Here is a 17600-nt window from a genome sequence, read left to right on the forward strand (position 1 = left end):
CTATCCAGCAAATGATACCATTCCTGTGAACTCAGTTGGTCATAATTTCCTGCTTTGTAGTTTAGCATTTAACCTTTTCTGAATGGAATATTCATAAACTTAGTCACTTCCCAAGTGAGTACTACATGATCACTGTCACCAACTTGAGGCAGAATAGTTTCTATTTGGTGATGCATTTCTTCATCACTAGTAACTGATGCATCAGGTCTGTAACAACATCCCAGTATGTAATTGATCTTGTTAGATTCCACTTCACATCAGATGGTTTCAAACTCACTGCCACATGAAATACTGTTAGTAGCACTACAGTCATAGTCTCAACCCTAATTGGATTCAAGTTATACATTATCATCAGCTGCATGGCCCCTCTTCTCCTATCCTCTCTATCCTTCTTAAAAATATTATATCCTTTACTATCGATACCAGTTAGTATGTCTGATTCTGATAGCCAGGTCTACAATCTGAGGTCCCAACACAACAAACCAGTGGCAGCTCGTACATAAGCACTGCAACACTGCAGCACCCACAAGGAAAAAATGAAAAAAATAAATTTTGTTTTGCTTACAACATTATATAAAATGCAATAAAACATGTTAAAGATTACAGCTTAGGTTTTGACATTGATTGAATAGTTAATAATTGGAATTGTTTGATTAATGCTTTAGATTATGAAATAAATGCACTGCGATCTAAAGCCGATATTCGTTTGCGCTTGTCATTGCACGTTATGTCATTAGATACACTGCCACTGGGACAGTGTATCATGTTATTTCTGAGAGATATGAAACATTTATTATTGGTGCATGTTCGTGGTGAACTATTTTTGTAAATCTTATTTTATTTTGTTAAAATAACATTTAATTATTTATTTATTATAGATACAAGGCTGGAAAATATGAAAAGAATTAATTTTTTTCAATTATCGTTACACAAAACAAATCCACTGTGATCTAATGCCGATATTCGTTTGTCATTACTATTGATACGAAACTTTTATTATTGGTGTTTGTTTGTAGTGAGGATGAAATATTTTAAATAAAGCAATTTTTTAATATGTAAATTTAATTATTAATAAATTCGTTACTGATTAGGGGGGAAAGCCCCCCCCCACTGCAACAAACTCTACCCCTTTGTTTCTGATACTCCTAGCATTCATGTACAGACATAATAATCTACCTGCATGTTCTTTTGTATAATCTTGTATGCAGTCTGCACAGTTGGACAACTTGTAAATCTCTATTCTTCTCTAGTGCTTTATACGTGTAGACATTTTTGCACACGTTTGACTGTACGAACACAAAGGCGAAATTGTTATCTCATCGTCAACATTTTCATGACAAAGCCCATTCCCGTCATTAACATTTATGTAACATTGTCATTCTTACCATTCTTCGCTTTATAATTTAGTTTCCCTGATTCTCTGTGTTAGGTCTCATACCAGTTATTAGTTTTTCTAGACTCCTGATACCAAATGCATTCAGGTGTAGGCCATCTCTCTCTTATACAAATCCAATCTTCCCTTCAAACTCACTCCACACATCCAAAAACTCGCATCAATCCTTCTACACAGCCTACACATCGAATCGTTTCCCATCATAGCCCTTCTTCTTAATTGATTTTTATCATATCGAGTTAAAATACCAAAGATTTTCAATTTCTCACTCTTCACTCTCCCCTCTTCTAACAACCCTTTCATGTCCTCTCTCATATTGAACTTATTGCTAGTTAAGCCATTAGTACCTACTACAATTACAATTTCGTTTACTTTTTCTTTTGTTTTTGAATTGCTTTTTTCATAATCTTATTTTTCATTTCAGGAAAACTAGAAGTTATGATTTGCTCATCAATAGCATGTTTTATTAGTCACCATACCAAATAACATCTTTCTTTTTACAAACATCACTTACCTGATTTGCATTACTTTCTGACTTACCTGTTTCTGTGTTTTGTTTTCTTATTTTGCTGCTTAATTTTCTTTTTCTCCCTATGCTAATTTAAATGCCTCTTGGCTTTTTGTAATTTCCAGGCCTTCTCTCTGATGATCTGCTTTAATTTTGTTATTTTGGAGGTTAATTCATTTTCATTAACCTCCTTCACATCTCCAAGAACCTCGCTAGTGAGGCTAACCTTCGTGTTCTTTCCTGCGAGCTCTTCTTAGTACGTATCTTGTGCATTTTTGGTGCCATTTTAAGCTTATACTTATTATTGAAATATGTTATAAAATATTAAATATACTAAAATCTACACTAATATACTATAAAACACTACTTTTCTAAGGGAAAAACACAAAACAGACAAAAATCACCATTTTACACAAGCTCTAAATATACCGACCAACCACAATATATCCTCGAACCAATCAATCTTATCTGGAACACTCAATCACTTCAGATGTGACTTTCTAAATTATGCAATATAGCCACTGAAAAACTTTTATTCCCCCATATTTAGCATTTCTGGCTGAATATCTTCTGGTAAAGCTGCCTCTTTTCATTACAGGGTTTCATTACCTCAGGTATACATTTTTCAAGCATTGAAATATACAAACTAGTTATTATTACTTGACTTGTCCTTTTATTCAAACTTTTCTAGAATATTTCTGTATATATCTAGGATTTATTTCATCATCATCATCAAATTCCTGCCATGTACCCTCAAGGGGGTGTACAGGATATGATAGTACTACATGAAAAAAATTACATCATTATTAACAGCCTATCTACAATTTTCCTCCAAATCACTCTGTTACTTGTCAAGACTCCAACATTATCAGATCTTATATTTCTATCGTCTAAGGCACTTTGTACCGTATCAATCTACCTATATCTTGGTCTTCCTCTGGGTCGTTTTGCTGCCAACCTGGAAGAGAACACTTGTTTCGCTAATCTTTCCTCGCCCATTCTGTTTAAGTGACCATACCACCTGAGATTAGCTCTGCTAACACATTCCTGAATGCTGACAATGTCAAGTTCTTTCCTAATATCCTCATTTTTAATATGATATTGCCATTGATGCCATCTGTTCACGCCTCTAATCTTTCTCAGAACTCTCATATCTGCAATCTCTAGTCTTTGGTCAAGTGTTTTACTTCTGACCCAGCTCTCAGATCCATAAGTTAAAACTGGTTTGAACACTGTCTCGTATACAGCTAATTTAGTTCCGACTAATTTCTCTCTTATTCCATATGAATTTATTCAATTGACTTCCCACCATACCAGCTTTGCTGATTCTGTTATCTATTTCTATATTTAATTTACCATCTTCAGTAAAAATCATGCCTAAATACCTGAAATGTTTTACTTGTTCCACAGGTTCTCCATTCACAACACAGTTGACATTTTCAACTGTGTTGCGAATAGAGAATCTTGCAGACTTGTAGCAGATTTATTTAGAAGTATAACATCATCCGCATAAAGCAAAGAGCTGACATTAACATCTCAAATTTTGATATCATGTTTAATACCACTTTCCTTCATAATGTGATCCATATAGATAATGAATAACAGAGGGGATAATGTGCATCCTTGTCTCACACCAGATTTAACATTAAACCATATTCCTGTACTTCAATTCTAACTGCTGACTTACAACTCAAATAAAGACTAAGTATTGCTTGATATAATGTCCCATTGACACCATATAACTGCAGCATATTGAATAGCTTCTCTCTCTTGGCACCTTATCATATGCCTTTTCCAAATCGACAAAATTTAAATACAGATCTTTGTTATATTCCCATGCTTTCTCAACTATTTGTCGTAAAGTAAAGATCTGATCCTGACAGCCTCTGTTTGGCCTGAATCCAGCTTGATCTTCACCAAGATTTTCTTCCACAATTCTTCTCAACCGTTTCTCAAGTATAATTGTATAGATCTTGCCAGGAACTCAGTAGGGAAATACCTCTGTAATTCTTACATTCAGTTTTATTTCCCCTTTTATATATGGGTACTATGAGAGCTCTACTCCAATCATCGGGAATTCGTCCCTCTGTCCAGGCTCTCTGAACTATGCAGTGCAGCCACTGTAAAACTCTTATACCATCATACTTCAGCATTTCTGGTCGAATATCATCTACTCCAGCTGCCTTTCCACATTTCAAACCTTTGATGGCTTTTTCTACTTCAAGTATGGATATGTATTCCTGCCTGCATGCCTGGTCAGTGTTTTTTACCACTGTGCTGTTGTCACTGCTTGTTTCATTTAGCAGTTTTTCAAAGTTTTTCAAAAAAGGATTTATTTCTTACTCTGTTGTTTATTATTTTAACGGTATAATAGAACACAGAAACTAAGTAAATAATTAATTTATTAACTTGATGCTGATATTTCGCTGGTATTATAACCAGCATCTTCAGAGCACAAAAACACTTTGTCACAATACGCGAGACTAAAACAACATGGTGTACATTAACAAAATTGTAGCAGCAACACAAAGACTAGAGTCCTGATTTTGGCACCCTCTATCTGAAAAAAAAAAAAAAAAAAAAAAAAACGCTATCATATATTGCTAGAGTCCTAGAAAAGTGCTAGTTTTTCCTTAATATGACTGTCTCCCAGATCTTCGGCAAGTTAATACAGCCATATTTGTTGAGATTTGGGGTGTGTTTTAGGGCTTCTGTCGCCTCTAAGAACAATCTCTCTGATTTATATGGGTTTCTGTGTAGTACTTTTGTGTTTTTCCAGTTGATCCTGTGTGCAGGGGTATCCAGAGCATGGTCTGCTAGGCCCGACTTCCCATAATGATATTTCCGGACGTATCGTTTATGTTCACTGATGCGGATATTCACAGTTCTTCCTGTTTGACCGTAGTAGGCTTGATTGCATGAGCAGGGTACTTGGTAGACTCCTGGATGTGATAAAGGAGGAATGCTGTCCTTGGGTGAGCGGATGAGGGTGGCTAATTTGCTACATGGTCTGAATGTAGTGCGTAGTTTATGTTTAATGAGAATTCTTGAGATCTTTTCGGATGTGCCTTTAATGTAATAATTTCTAGGACTCTAGCAATATATGATAGCGTTTTTTTTTTTTTTTTTTTTTTTTTTTTTTTTTTTTTTTTTTTTTTTTTCAGATAGAAGGCGCCAAAATCAGGACTCTAGTCTTTGTGTTGCTGCTACAATTTTGTTAATGTACACCATGTTGTTTTAGTCTCGCGTATTGTGACAAAGTGTTTTCGTGCTCTGAAGATGCTGGTTATAATACCAGCGAAATATCAGCATCAAGTTAATAAATTAATTATTTACTTAGTTTCTGTGTTCTATTATACCGTTAAAATAATAAACAACATGTTCGACGAACACATAAGTCTGTCCACACGTTTATTTCTTACTCTGTTATTCAGGTCTCCATCAGGAACTAATTTTTTTCTTGGTTTTGTGTTATCTGTCATCTAATAATACAATTCATTATTATTTTAATTTTCACCTACAACAATCTTCTGTTGGGCCAAATGCATGGGATCATTATTTTCTTTGTCCAGTTTGTCACCATCAGTTTACTTAAAATTGACTTTCATTGAATAAGTTATCTTCATATTTAGTATACCCTATTTCCAGAGTAAATCACCTTATTATTTAAGTACCTGATTTGGTATTATTACTCTGAAAAACCCAAGTTATATTGACATGGTATTTTTGCAATTTCATTTTTCTTCCAGTATAATTATTCCAGACACCTACATTAGCTTCACTTCTTTTTACATTTTTATTATCTTCAGTTATGTTTAGGTTCAGGCAAGGATATTCTGGTAAAATTTTAACAACCGGCTAACCCCCCAAAAAACTGAATTCATCAGCACAAATATCTGCTTAATTTTGCTTGGGTCACATTCTCAGAGTAATGACCTTTTTTTTTTTTTGTAAAATTACTAGATGATCCCTGCTTAGTGAATAGGTGGTGGAAAGGAAGCACAAAGTACAGAAATAAGTGTGACACATCTAGATTTTCTGTGTTGCAGTATACAAACTTATTGCCCAAATGTCATTAGCTATTGTGGTTTAAAGGCTGCTCTACAATTTATAGCCATTCTCAGTTCATTAACTGGCTTTCAAAATTATTGAAAATTTAACAGTTGGCTTGTGTAATCTGGCTCCATCACACTACTGGGTTCAGGTCCTATCATTAGCTGACTTCCTTTCCACTTATTCTCCTGGTTCCCTTATGAAAATGCAGTAAGGAACATTGTTAGAGGCCATCTCCTATCCAACTGGTGGTGCTTGTGAATAAGCTATGTTAAACTTGTGCTCCCATATTTTATCATTATTGCAAGTATTTTTTCGTGCAAAATAATCAGTAAATGGAAAACTAACAGAGGGTACTAAGCATCCTATTACTTCTGCATAACTTGTAAGTACCCATATTCCATCAAATCAGTTATTTTTACAATTAACACGTTCGCTGCCAACTATGAGTATACTCATAGTTGGTAAGCCACACAAACCATCTACAAGTATACTCGTAGGACGCTTACCGGCAGCAACAAGATTACCGCACTGACCTTGAAGAAGTGAAATTGCTCGGCGTACGGGAACAGACTATGCCGAAGTAGCGTGGCAGCAAGCATGTTAAAAAACAGCCACGTGAAACACCAGTTTCAAGTAGCTGTTTTTTCAAGTGCAAAAATCAAGTAATACCACTAGTAGCCACCAAGGAGACCAGTATGTAGGTACTGCATAGGAAATGTGCAAGACCCTGGTGGTCAAATACATGCCTCACAGAACCTTACATATCCACTTCACCAACATCTGTGGTCTTAATTCCAACCTTGGATTGCAGTCGATCCACTACCAAGTGCAATCCACCAAACCTAACTTACTATTTTTAACAGAAACTCAAATCTCACCCCCCCCAGCATTATCCATCTTCTCAACCTTCCGAACTACATGCTGTTTAGCTCCTTTTGACCCAAGGGCAGCATCTGCGCATATATTCACCCTGACATATCCTGCCAGAGAGCACCTAACCTAGAATCGCCCAACTTCAATCCTCTTTGGTTGAAAATATCCCTTCCCCACTCAGTCAAATTCATCTGCTGTCTCTAACTGCCAACCACTCTGAGCTCTTTAATTTCCTCTCCTTAAAAATTGATTTTCTCCGGTCCCACTCTCCAAACAGTGAAATCATCCTCCTAGGAGATTTTGATGTTCATAACACCAACTGGCTTTCCTCTTCGAGTTGTATGGATCTTGCAGGCAGAGATGCTGAAGCATCTACCATCACTAGCGACCTTACACAAATTGTTCACATGCCAACCAGAATACCAGATAACCCAAACCACTCCCCCAAATACCCTAGATCTCTAAATACACAGTGAATGTAGTGCCCACCCCCTGTATAATTCTGATCACAATCTAGTGCTCATCATCTCCCCCATGCAACAACATTTACACAGTCACTCCCACACGAGTAGTTTGCCATTATAATAGTGCCAAGTGAGTCAGCCTCCAAGACTACTATGTTTCATTCCCATGGTTGGACTATTGTTTCCAGTCTTCCAATCCAAACATATCACCAAAGTAATGCTCAGTGGCATGGAGATATACATTCCCCACACTACTCTAAATTGCCATCCCTTATCTAAACTCTGGTCCAAAAGATGGGCCGAGGCTGTACAAATGAAAAATCAAGCATACCACAACTGGTTCAAATCAAGAACTCCATCCACCTTCAATGCTTATACTGAAGCCCGAAACAGTGCAAAAAAACTGTCAACGATTCCAAAACAGAATTTCAATAAGCAAAAAAGCAGGAAATTTGCAGCCTGCCCAAATGGCAACCGTGCCTTTTGATCTCTTCCCAAAGCAGTTGGTCATAACTTTTGTCCTACACTATTCCCACCACTATCATACCCAGATGGCTCTATTGCATCACCCACAGAAAAAGCTAATCTCCTAGCATTCACATTTTGCCTCCAATGCATGCATAACTGATAATGGCAAATGCTCCCCAGTCATTCCAACTGCCCAACATACAATGCCCTCTATATCCTTTTGCCAGAAAGAGATCAGAAACCTCCTCGCTTTCACACAAATGTTTGGTCTCTGCAACTTGTGCATTCAATGATATTTCCATGGCAAATGTTCATCTGAAATAGCTTCAATGATTCCTCCACTCAGTACCAAGCTCATTGGAACATGTACAGCTGCTGCCCAACATCCTTTCACAGTACACCTTGAAACCTACAGAACAAGTTTCTTTTCCTTCCGCATCATCCCTGCTACTGCAGAACAGTCATCCCCCTGATGTATTTCCCAAGGAATACAATATAGAGACTTTTAAATCAACTGTAAACAAGTTTCTCCTTTCCCAACCCACTATCTGTATACAGTACTCATATGCTAGGTTGATTAACCGACTTCTCATGTATAGCCCAATATAAAAACGAATTGCTGATAAGTAATCGTGTTATAACATCATCAGCCAATGCACAATCATCATCGGTGGTCCTAATAGGCACTTAAGCGCCCACGACATTTCCAAGTATTCTTGGACTTCGTAACCATAACTCAAAGATAAGATGGTTAACCCTATGCCTCCTGGTGTGTCCTATGTCTGTAGGTGTGTGTGTTCACGGAACTGGTCTGCCTATTCTAGGGGACAAAAAAAACCCTACCTCCGTATGGGACTGGCTAACTCACTTTTTGTCAAAAGAGACCAGATGAGAGGAACCTATCACTGAAGGGAATCGAACCCAGGTCTTTCCAATCAAAGAGCTTCGTTTATACTGACCGAGCTATGGAGGCTCCAATGGACAATAAATTTGTAAATTTCAAGTTGATCCTCATTCACCCATCCAAGATAAGATACCTAGTAATGGGCTGCACCATGGATAGATAAACACATTCCATAGGCCCATTTGTTTCTCCACTTCTATGGGTTATCTAGTTTTTCATCCTTAGGTCATCCCAAAAGGATTAAATACATTTTTGTAATAGCAAATATGATCAGTTTAAAAGACATTTTGACCAAGATGTAAAACTCAAATTGTCCTTATTATAGACTGTATTTATGCTACACATGTGTCTGAAGTATTTACTTTGGAAAATAAACACACAACACAACAAGAATGCAGTCAGGTATGCATACTTGATGTAAAAAAGCCATCAAAAACCTGATGTGTGGAAAGATGGCTGGAATAGAAGAAATTCAACCAACCAGAAATGCTGCTATATGGAGGGATAAAAGTTTTACAGTGGCTGCACTGCATAAGTCAGAAGACCTGTTCAGAGGGTCGAATTCTGGATGATTGGAGCAGAGCTGTCATAGTATCCATCTATAAAAAGGAACCTAAATGTGAGAATTACAGAGATATTTCCCTACTGAGTGTTCCTGGTAAGATTTATGCAAGTATACTTGAGAAAGGGCTAAGAAAAATTGTGGAAGGGAAGCTTAGTGATGAGCAAAGCTGGATTCGGGACAAATACAGGTTGTCAAAATCAGATTTTCACTTTAAGACAAATAGTTGAGAAATTTTTGGGAATATAACAAGAATTTATAAGTTTCGTAGATCTGGAAAAAGCATATGACAAGATACCAAGAGGAAAGCTCTTCAGAATGCTGCAGTTATATGGTATAAATCCAACATTATATTGTGTAATACATAGTCTCTCTTTAAGCTGTAAGTCAGTAGTTAGAATTGAAGGATGGTTTGATGTTAAATCAGGTGTGTGTGTGTCAAGGGTGCACATCATCTCCACTGTTATTCATTATCTATATGGATCACTTTATGAAGGAAAGTTTTATTATACCAGATATCAATCTGCAGAAATTAAATTGAATAACAGCTCTAATGAATTTGGCATGAAAATCAGCAATAAAAAGACAAAGGCATTTAAAATATGCAGAAACATTGAAAATATCAGCTATATTCTGAATGGAGGAACTTCTGTTATTTAGGCACAATTTTTTGTGAAAGTTGCAAATTAAATATAAAAATAGACAAAAATAGCATAGCTGGTATGTTAGGAAGTCAACAGAATAAATTTATATGGAATAAGAGAGAAATTACTCAGAACACTAAATTAACTGTATACAAGTCAGTTTTCAACACAATTTTAACTTATGGATCTGAAAAATGGGTTACAAATCAAACACTTGATCTGATAGTTCTGAGAAGGATTAGTAGAGTGACCAGATCACATTATCATCAAATTCCTGCCATGTACCCTCAAGGGGTGTACAGGATATGATAGTACTACATGAAAAAAATTACATCATTATTAATTTCCTAGCTACAATTTTCCTCCAAATCAGTCTGTTACTTGTCAAGACTCCAACATTATCAGATCTTATATTTCTATCATCTAAAGCACTTTATACCGTATCAATCCACCTATATCTTGGTCTTCCTCTTGGTCGTTTTGCTGCCAACCTGGAAGAGAACACTTGTTTCGCTAATCTTTCCTCGCCCATTCTGTTTAAGTGACCATACCACCTGAGATTAGCTCTGCTAACACATTCCTGGATGCTGACAATGTCAAGTTCTTTCCTAATATCCTTGTTTTTAATATGATATTGCCGTTGATGCCATCTGTTCATGCCTATAATCTTTCTCAGGACTCTCATATCTGTGGTCTCTAGTCTTTGGTCAAGTGTTTTACTTCTGACCCAGCTCTCAGATCCATAAGTTAAAACTGGTTTGAACACTGTCTTGTATACAGCTAATTTAGTTTAATAAGTTAAACTAAATAATAAGTTATTTCTTATTAAAAAATAATAAGAAATAATAAGAAGCAAAAATATTTTCCACTTCATAAAGGTGGTCACCTACGAGGATTCTTGCAGACCATGCTCTGGAAATAGCTCATAGAATCAATTGGAAAAAGACAAACACGCTCTATTGCCGCAAATTTCGATTAGAAAGACTGTTCTTAGCGGTGACATACGAAGTAACTTCATAAAGGTCTCTAGTCTTTGGTCAAGTGTTTTACTTCTGACCCAGCTCTCAGATCCATAAGTTAAAACTGGTTTGAACACTGTCTTGTATACAGCTAATTTAGTGTTCCGACTAATTTCTCTCTTATTCCATATGAATTTATTCAATTGACTTCCCACCATACCAGCTTTGCTGATTCTGTTATCTATTTCTATATTTAATTTACCATCTTCAGTAAAAATCATGCCTAAATAGCTGAAATGTTTTACTCATTCCACAGGTTCTCCATTCACAACACAGTTGACATTTTCAATGATTCTACCTATTATCATTGTCTTTGTCTTTTTATTGCTGACCTTCATACCATATCTATTACAACAGCTATTCAATTTAGTCAGAGAATCTTGCAGACTTGTAGCAGATTTATTTGGAAGTATAACATCGTCTGCATAAAGCAAAGAGCTGACATTAACATCTCCAATTTTGATATCATGTTTAATACCACTTTCCTTCATAATGTGATCCATATAGATAATGAATAACAGAGGGGAGATAATGTACATCCTTGTCTCACACCAGATTTAACATTAAACCATCTTCCTGTACTTCCTTCAATTCTAACTGACTTACAACTCAAATAAAGACTAAGTATTGCTTGATATAATGCCCCATTGACACCATATGACTGCAGCGTATTGAATAGCTTCTCTCTTGGCACCTTGTCATATGCCTTTTCCAAATCGATAAAACTTAAATACAGATATATGTTATATTCCCATGTTTTCTCGACTATTTGTCGTAAAGTGAAGATCTGATCCTGACAGCCTCTATTTATCCTGAATCCAGCTTGTTCTTCACCAAGCTTTTCTTCCACAATTCTTCTCAACCATTTCTCAAGTATACTTGCATAGATCTTGCCAGGAACATTCAGTAGGGAAATACTTCTGTAATTCTCACATTCAGTTTTATTTCCCTTTTTATATATGGGTACTATGAGAGTTCTACTCCAATCATCGGGAATTCGTCCCTCTGTCCAGGCTTTCTGAACTATGCAGTGCAGCCACTGTAAGACTCTTATACCACCATACTTGAGCATTTCTGGTCGAATATCATCTACTCCTGCTGCCTTTCCACATTTCAAGCCTTTGATGGCTTTTTCTACTTCAAGTATGGATATGTATTCTTGACTGCATGCCTGGTCAGTGTTTTTTTACCACTGTGCTGTCATCACTGCTTGTTTCATTTAGCAGTTTTTCAAAGTAATTACTCCATACTTCAAGGATATCTTTTTCTCCCGTTTTCATGTCACCTTTATCATCGCTAATTCCTTTTACAGCACTCTTTCCTCCATTCTTAAGCTTCTTCAACAATCTCCAGATTATTTTGCCACCTTCTTGATATTTATGTTCTATATTCTTGCTAAAGTCCTTCCATGACTTTTGTTTAGCTAGTTTTACACAGTGTTTAGCATTCTTGCATTTTTCTCTGTATTCTGTAAGAGCACAAGCTGACTTATTTGCCAGGAACTTTTGATAGGCTTTCTTGTTTTCCTTCACTGCCTCTTCATCTCTAGCTGAATCAGTCAATGTTTTCTTCAGAGTTTGCCACTGAATCTCCAAGGTTTGATTCCTGTTCTCAAACTCTTTCATTTTTCTTCAATAATCTTTGTGTATTTTAGCCTACAGTTCACATCTGACAGCTGCTCAACTTTTATTCGCTTTAAAACTGTCTTATATGTTATTCTTTTCAATATGAAATTCAATTTTATCCTGCTCAAGACTAAATAGTGATCGTTTCAAATCCTCTGTACATGCTGATGTCCTGCACCAGGGAGAAAACATCACTATCAACAATAACATAGGCAGTGAGACTTTTCTTATTTGTAGTCTCTTCTCTCCATGTGAATTTGTGCACATTTTTGGAACATGGTGTTAGTAATAACCAGTCCATGTCCTGAGCAGAAATCCAACAGATATTTGCCATTATTATTAGCTTTGCTCTTTTCTCCAAATTTTCCCAAAATATTTTTGTATGTCTCACAATTATTTCCTACTCTGCTATTTAGATCCCCAACAAGGACCAACTTTTTCATTTTTCATTGTGTCTGTTGCTTTTTCTAAAGCCTCAAAAAACTCCTCCACTTCTACTTTAATAGAACCTTCTGTGGGACTATAAGCACAAATATCAGATCACATTAAAATGATTATATTAGAGAAGAACTTACTATTGTTAGCAGTAAGGAATGTGTTAATAGAGCTAATCTCAGGTGGTATGGTCACTTAAACAAGAATGGGAGATAAAAGATAACAAAGCAAGTGTTCTTTTTCAGGGAAAAAACTCCAGAGTAAGACCAAGATGTAGTTGGATTTATTCACTAAAGAGTGCCTTAGAAGATAGAAATATAAGATTTGATAATGTTGAGTCTTGACAAAAGGTAACAGATTAATTTGGATGAAAATTGTTGATCTGAGGTTAGTAACAGTGTAACTTTTTCATGTAGTACTATCATAATTATCTTGTACACTCCCTCCCACACACACACAAGGGATATCAGGAATTTAATTTAACACACACACTGAGTGGAAATCTGTTTCTAAATATTAGAAACATAAATTTCTGATGTAAAATAATTATTTATCTTTCAGATATCATACTCTATATATGAAAGCCAAAGGAAATGTTTTTAAAAATAAAAGAGTTCTTATGGAATTTATTCATAAGAAAAAGGCTGAAAAATCAAGATCTAAGATGCTAAGGTAAAAAAAAAAATTTTTTTTTCAGAAAAACTTTCTGATATGCAGACAGAACTACAGTCAACTCTTTCTATAAGAACCAATGGAATAGTTTATCATTCATGTAGTAATTTCTTTTAGAATAGGATTGTTGCTGTGGGACATTGTTTTTTGGCCATTTTGTATATGGATGATGGTTTTTGCTATAGTGAGAGATGACTGTAATAAGTCAGCAAGAAAATTTTATTTTACATATATTGTCTTTATTTCAGTGCATTAGTATTTTGCAATTTTAATAATTAGAAATTACTAGGCTTGCCATAAAAATTGATTGTAATCTAAAATGATGAATTTTATGTCACTTAAAGTAAAAACCCTTCAACAAAACTATTATTAACATTATTAGAAATTTTTATATTTGTTTATTGCTGTTTTAATAAATTGATAATGGAATTGAAAGAAACAATATAGAAATAATATTGGTGTGTTTTTTGGCCTAACAATCATCTGCTGTGATTGTTAGGCCACTTTTTAGTGATGGATCTAACTAGTACTAGTGATGATAAAAAAGCATGCACTAGAAAAAAAAATTTTTTTTTGCCATAAACTTCTGCTGTTGTTAATGACCATGGTTTAAATTATCTATACATTAAAATCACTTCCTGCATGCAAGACATTGTCATATGTGCTTTTTTAATGCAATTTAAAAACTGAACTACATGTGCTACAGGTAGTGTGACTATATGACGGTGGTCTGAAAAGTTCTCGGCCTCAACCATAGATAGCAACAGTATTGGCAAGATTTTTATACAGCTTCTGAAGCAAAAGTGTTGTCTGTATCCCTTGAAATGGATAAAATTGAGTATCGTGTGGTTATAAAATCTTTGTAAAAGAAAGTTTAACGCGAAAAGAAATTCATTTGAAGTTCATAAAAGTTTACGAGCACTCTTATCCTTCGTTTTCGACAGTTAAGAAATAGGCTGCCGAGTTTAAATGTGGCCATACAAACCTTGAAGATGATTCACATGAAGGACGTCCAAAAAGTGTAACAACTACCATATCAATGATTAAATGCATGATATGGTAGTGGATGATCGGTGAGTCAAAGTGTGTGAAATTGCTGAGACTATAGGCATTTCAAAAGAATGTGTAGGATATATTTTGCATGAAGAATTGCAAATGAAAAAGCTTTGTGCAAGATGGATGTCCTGCTTGCTTACAATAAATCAAAAACGCACTCGCATGAAAATCTCTGAACAGTGCTTGGAGAGTTTTAACAAGAATAAAACTGATTTTGTTCATCTATTACTATGGATGAGACTTGGATTCACCATTACACACCAGAATCCAAACAGCAATCGAAACAGTGGACAGAAGCCACTTGTTCTGCGCCAGAGAAGACAAAGTCGATTCCATCAGGAGGCCTGGTCTACTGATGGAACTGTCTGGCCTGGTGCAAAGAGTGTGTGAATGGGCAATTGACCAGTGGAAAATGGTACACTGGAGCAATGAATTAAGATTTACCTGTTTCCAGTCTGATGGCATGGTGTGGAGGCAGCCTGGTGAATAGTTGTTACCACAGTGTGTTGTATCAACAGTAAAGTTTGGTGGTGGTGGAGTAATGGTATGCATTAGCTGGTTTGGAGTGGGACCACTGGTCACTGTCTGTGGTGAATCAGGTCAGTACCTTGATATTCTGGATAATCAGGTGCTGTCTACACTGTGGAGTTTTTATGGAACAGATCCATGTTACTATCGAGACAACAGTGTTCCATGCCACAAAGCTGCAGCTATTATGGAATGGTTATGAAGAGATGGGTGTTAAAACAACTTCCCTGGCCTGTGCAGAGTCCTGACCTCAATCCCATCGAACACTAGTGGGAAGAATTGGAGTGGTGATTGAGGTCCAGAGCAACATGTTCTCGATCTATCAACGAACTCAGTGCTGCTTTGATGGAGGAATGGAGAAAATTCCACCTCATGTCTGCCGCACATTAGATTTGCTTTGCTTGCAATGCAATTCCATTGCTAAAATTTAAAAGTTCAGGAGACTGAGTATTCACCTTTTATTAGTGTATGGTATTAAAGGTTCGCTGGCCTGACAGCAATTTCAAAACATTGGTTCTTATCAGAGATCAGACAGAAACTGTAAGAGGAGGAAAAAAATTCTGTTCAATACAACAGCAATCAAAGAGTTGATTTTTCATAAGCAAACTCTCAGTTGTACATAATTGTGGCAATTGAAGAGGAGTCCAAAAGCCTTCATTCTAGTGATGCAAAATAATAGAAATAGGGAAAAATCCATTCATATTTCATAACCACGTGGATTTATAAAGCCAATATTCGGTAATGAATACGGGATTTTTTGCTCTCCTGAGATTACTGCCTGGTATATGAGAAACAGTTGCAAACAGCTATCAGTCAGTGATCTGATTCAAGAAACTTTAATCAAAAGCACTAATAAAAAGGGAAACATGGGCTGCTTTGGCAGAGTTCATGTCTAAAGTAATGTAACTCGTGGCAACATTCTCTTAAGCTATTCAGTCTATTTTAACTTTTTCTAAGTTACAGTTCATATGGCAAGGATGGATTTATAACATCCCCTATTTCTAGAAAATGAAAGATTTGAAAACAAGAACCAAGCCTTGGGATCTCAGTGACAAACTGAAAAGTCATTGATTAACCTAATCTTTCTTTATGTCTCATTCAGGACAGTACCTTATAGTGAAAGGATAGAAATTTCTGTACTTCACAATCTTCAAAAGGAACAAAGTGTAAGAAAGCAAAGTAGTGTTTATAAGTAGCTAAGTAAGTCATGGAAAAACTGATAAGATACAAGATAATTATCATGATGGTGGGAAGATGTTTTGAAGACAATTAGTTTATCTCCTTTGTTTGCCTTGAAATCACATAGTGTTCTTCATGTAATTCCCCACACTTGAGAAAGCTAGTAGATTAAGTTATGGGACTATTGATGTCCATTCTTCAAAATGCTGTTGTTTTCCTCTGTTGTACAATATTGTCTGACATTCTTAGTGAAATGCGGGGATTTCTTGTCTTGGTAGTACATCAGGAATTGTGTTCACAAAGGAATGATTCTTTAAGAGGACTTGTGGGGAATTTTAACACTATATCAAATCTTATCCTGTGATGTGTCATGTTATTAGTTTCAGTATTATAATTATATTGTAATTTTTTTTTTGCTTTGGGTTTTACATAATGTATATGATATTTCATGATCACTAAAGAAGGACTTATTCTAAGTTATCTCTCTACCAACATATTTAATCTAACCTGTAAACTATTCATGAAAATTGAAACTTTCACTTTAAAAATTCTTGAAGATTTTGGTTTCCTGTGTGTGTGTGTTGTGCTAATTAGTATAATAATGAAAATTTCAAATACATTTTTTGTAACAAAAAATTTTTACCTTTTCTAATCATTCATTCTGTAACTTCATTCAGTACATTGTCATAGTATCCTGTACCTGCCTTTTATTTATTTATATGTTTATTTTTAGTGACCAAGCTGAATCTCGAAGAAACAAAGTACGTGAAGCTAGACGCCGTCGCCAAGAGAGACAGCTCCAAAAGAAAGCAGAATTATTACAGTCTTACCAGAAAGAGGAGGAAGCTGCAAAGAAATAAACTTGATTTGCTTTGAATTACAAAATTAATAAAATATATGAGGGTAGTGGTTGCCATTCACTTATTCATCAATATTTTTAAACCGACAACTTCTTGCTTATAACTGACTATTGTTTACCTCATTCAAATTATAACTGTTCATAGTGAAAGACATGTAAATGTCTACATTAACATGTCTTTCACTGTATACTCAAAACTTCTATCTAATAAATATACTTGTAAACTACTACACCCTTTTCATTACTTTTATGCTGTGTTATATTTTGGAGATAACTAGTCAATCTAAACTAATACCGTTACACCCCGAGTTACGTAAGTAATGCGTTCCGCAAACCTTTACGTAAGTTGAATTTG

At 35.6% G+C, this 17600-nt stretch overlaps 1 protein-coding gene across 1 annotated transcript in view; it reads left to right on the plus strand.

Moving 5' to 3' along the window:
* LOC150108186 (large ribosomal subunit protein eL19-like) overlaps positions 1–17292 on the plus strand; it is a 91259-nt gene extending 73967 nt beyond the window's left edge. The window contains exons 4-5 of the mRNA XM_090415641.1: positions 13513–13623; positions 17120–17292. Coding sequence (XP_090271767.1) covers positions 13513–13623; positions 17120–17246 — 238 coding nt within the window. The 3' untranslated portion in view covers positions 17247–17292. The remainder of the gene's footprint in view (positions 1–13512; positions 13624–17119) is intronic.
* The last annotated feature ends 308 nt before the right edge of the window (positions 17293–17600 follow it).

Source organism: Typopeltis vanoorti, chromosome 3 (genome assembly GCF_054136105.1).
Source record: "Typopeltis vanoorti isolate ZY-2024b chromosome 3, IOZ_Tvanoo_1.0, whole genome shotgun sequence".
Lineage (NCBI taxonomy): Eukaryota > Metazoa > Arthropoda > Arachnida > Uropygi > Thelyphonidae > Typopeltis > Typopeltis vanoorti.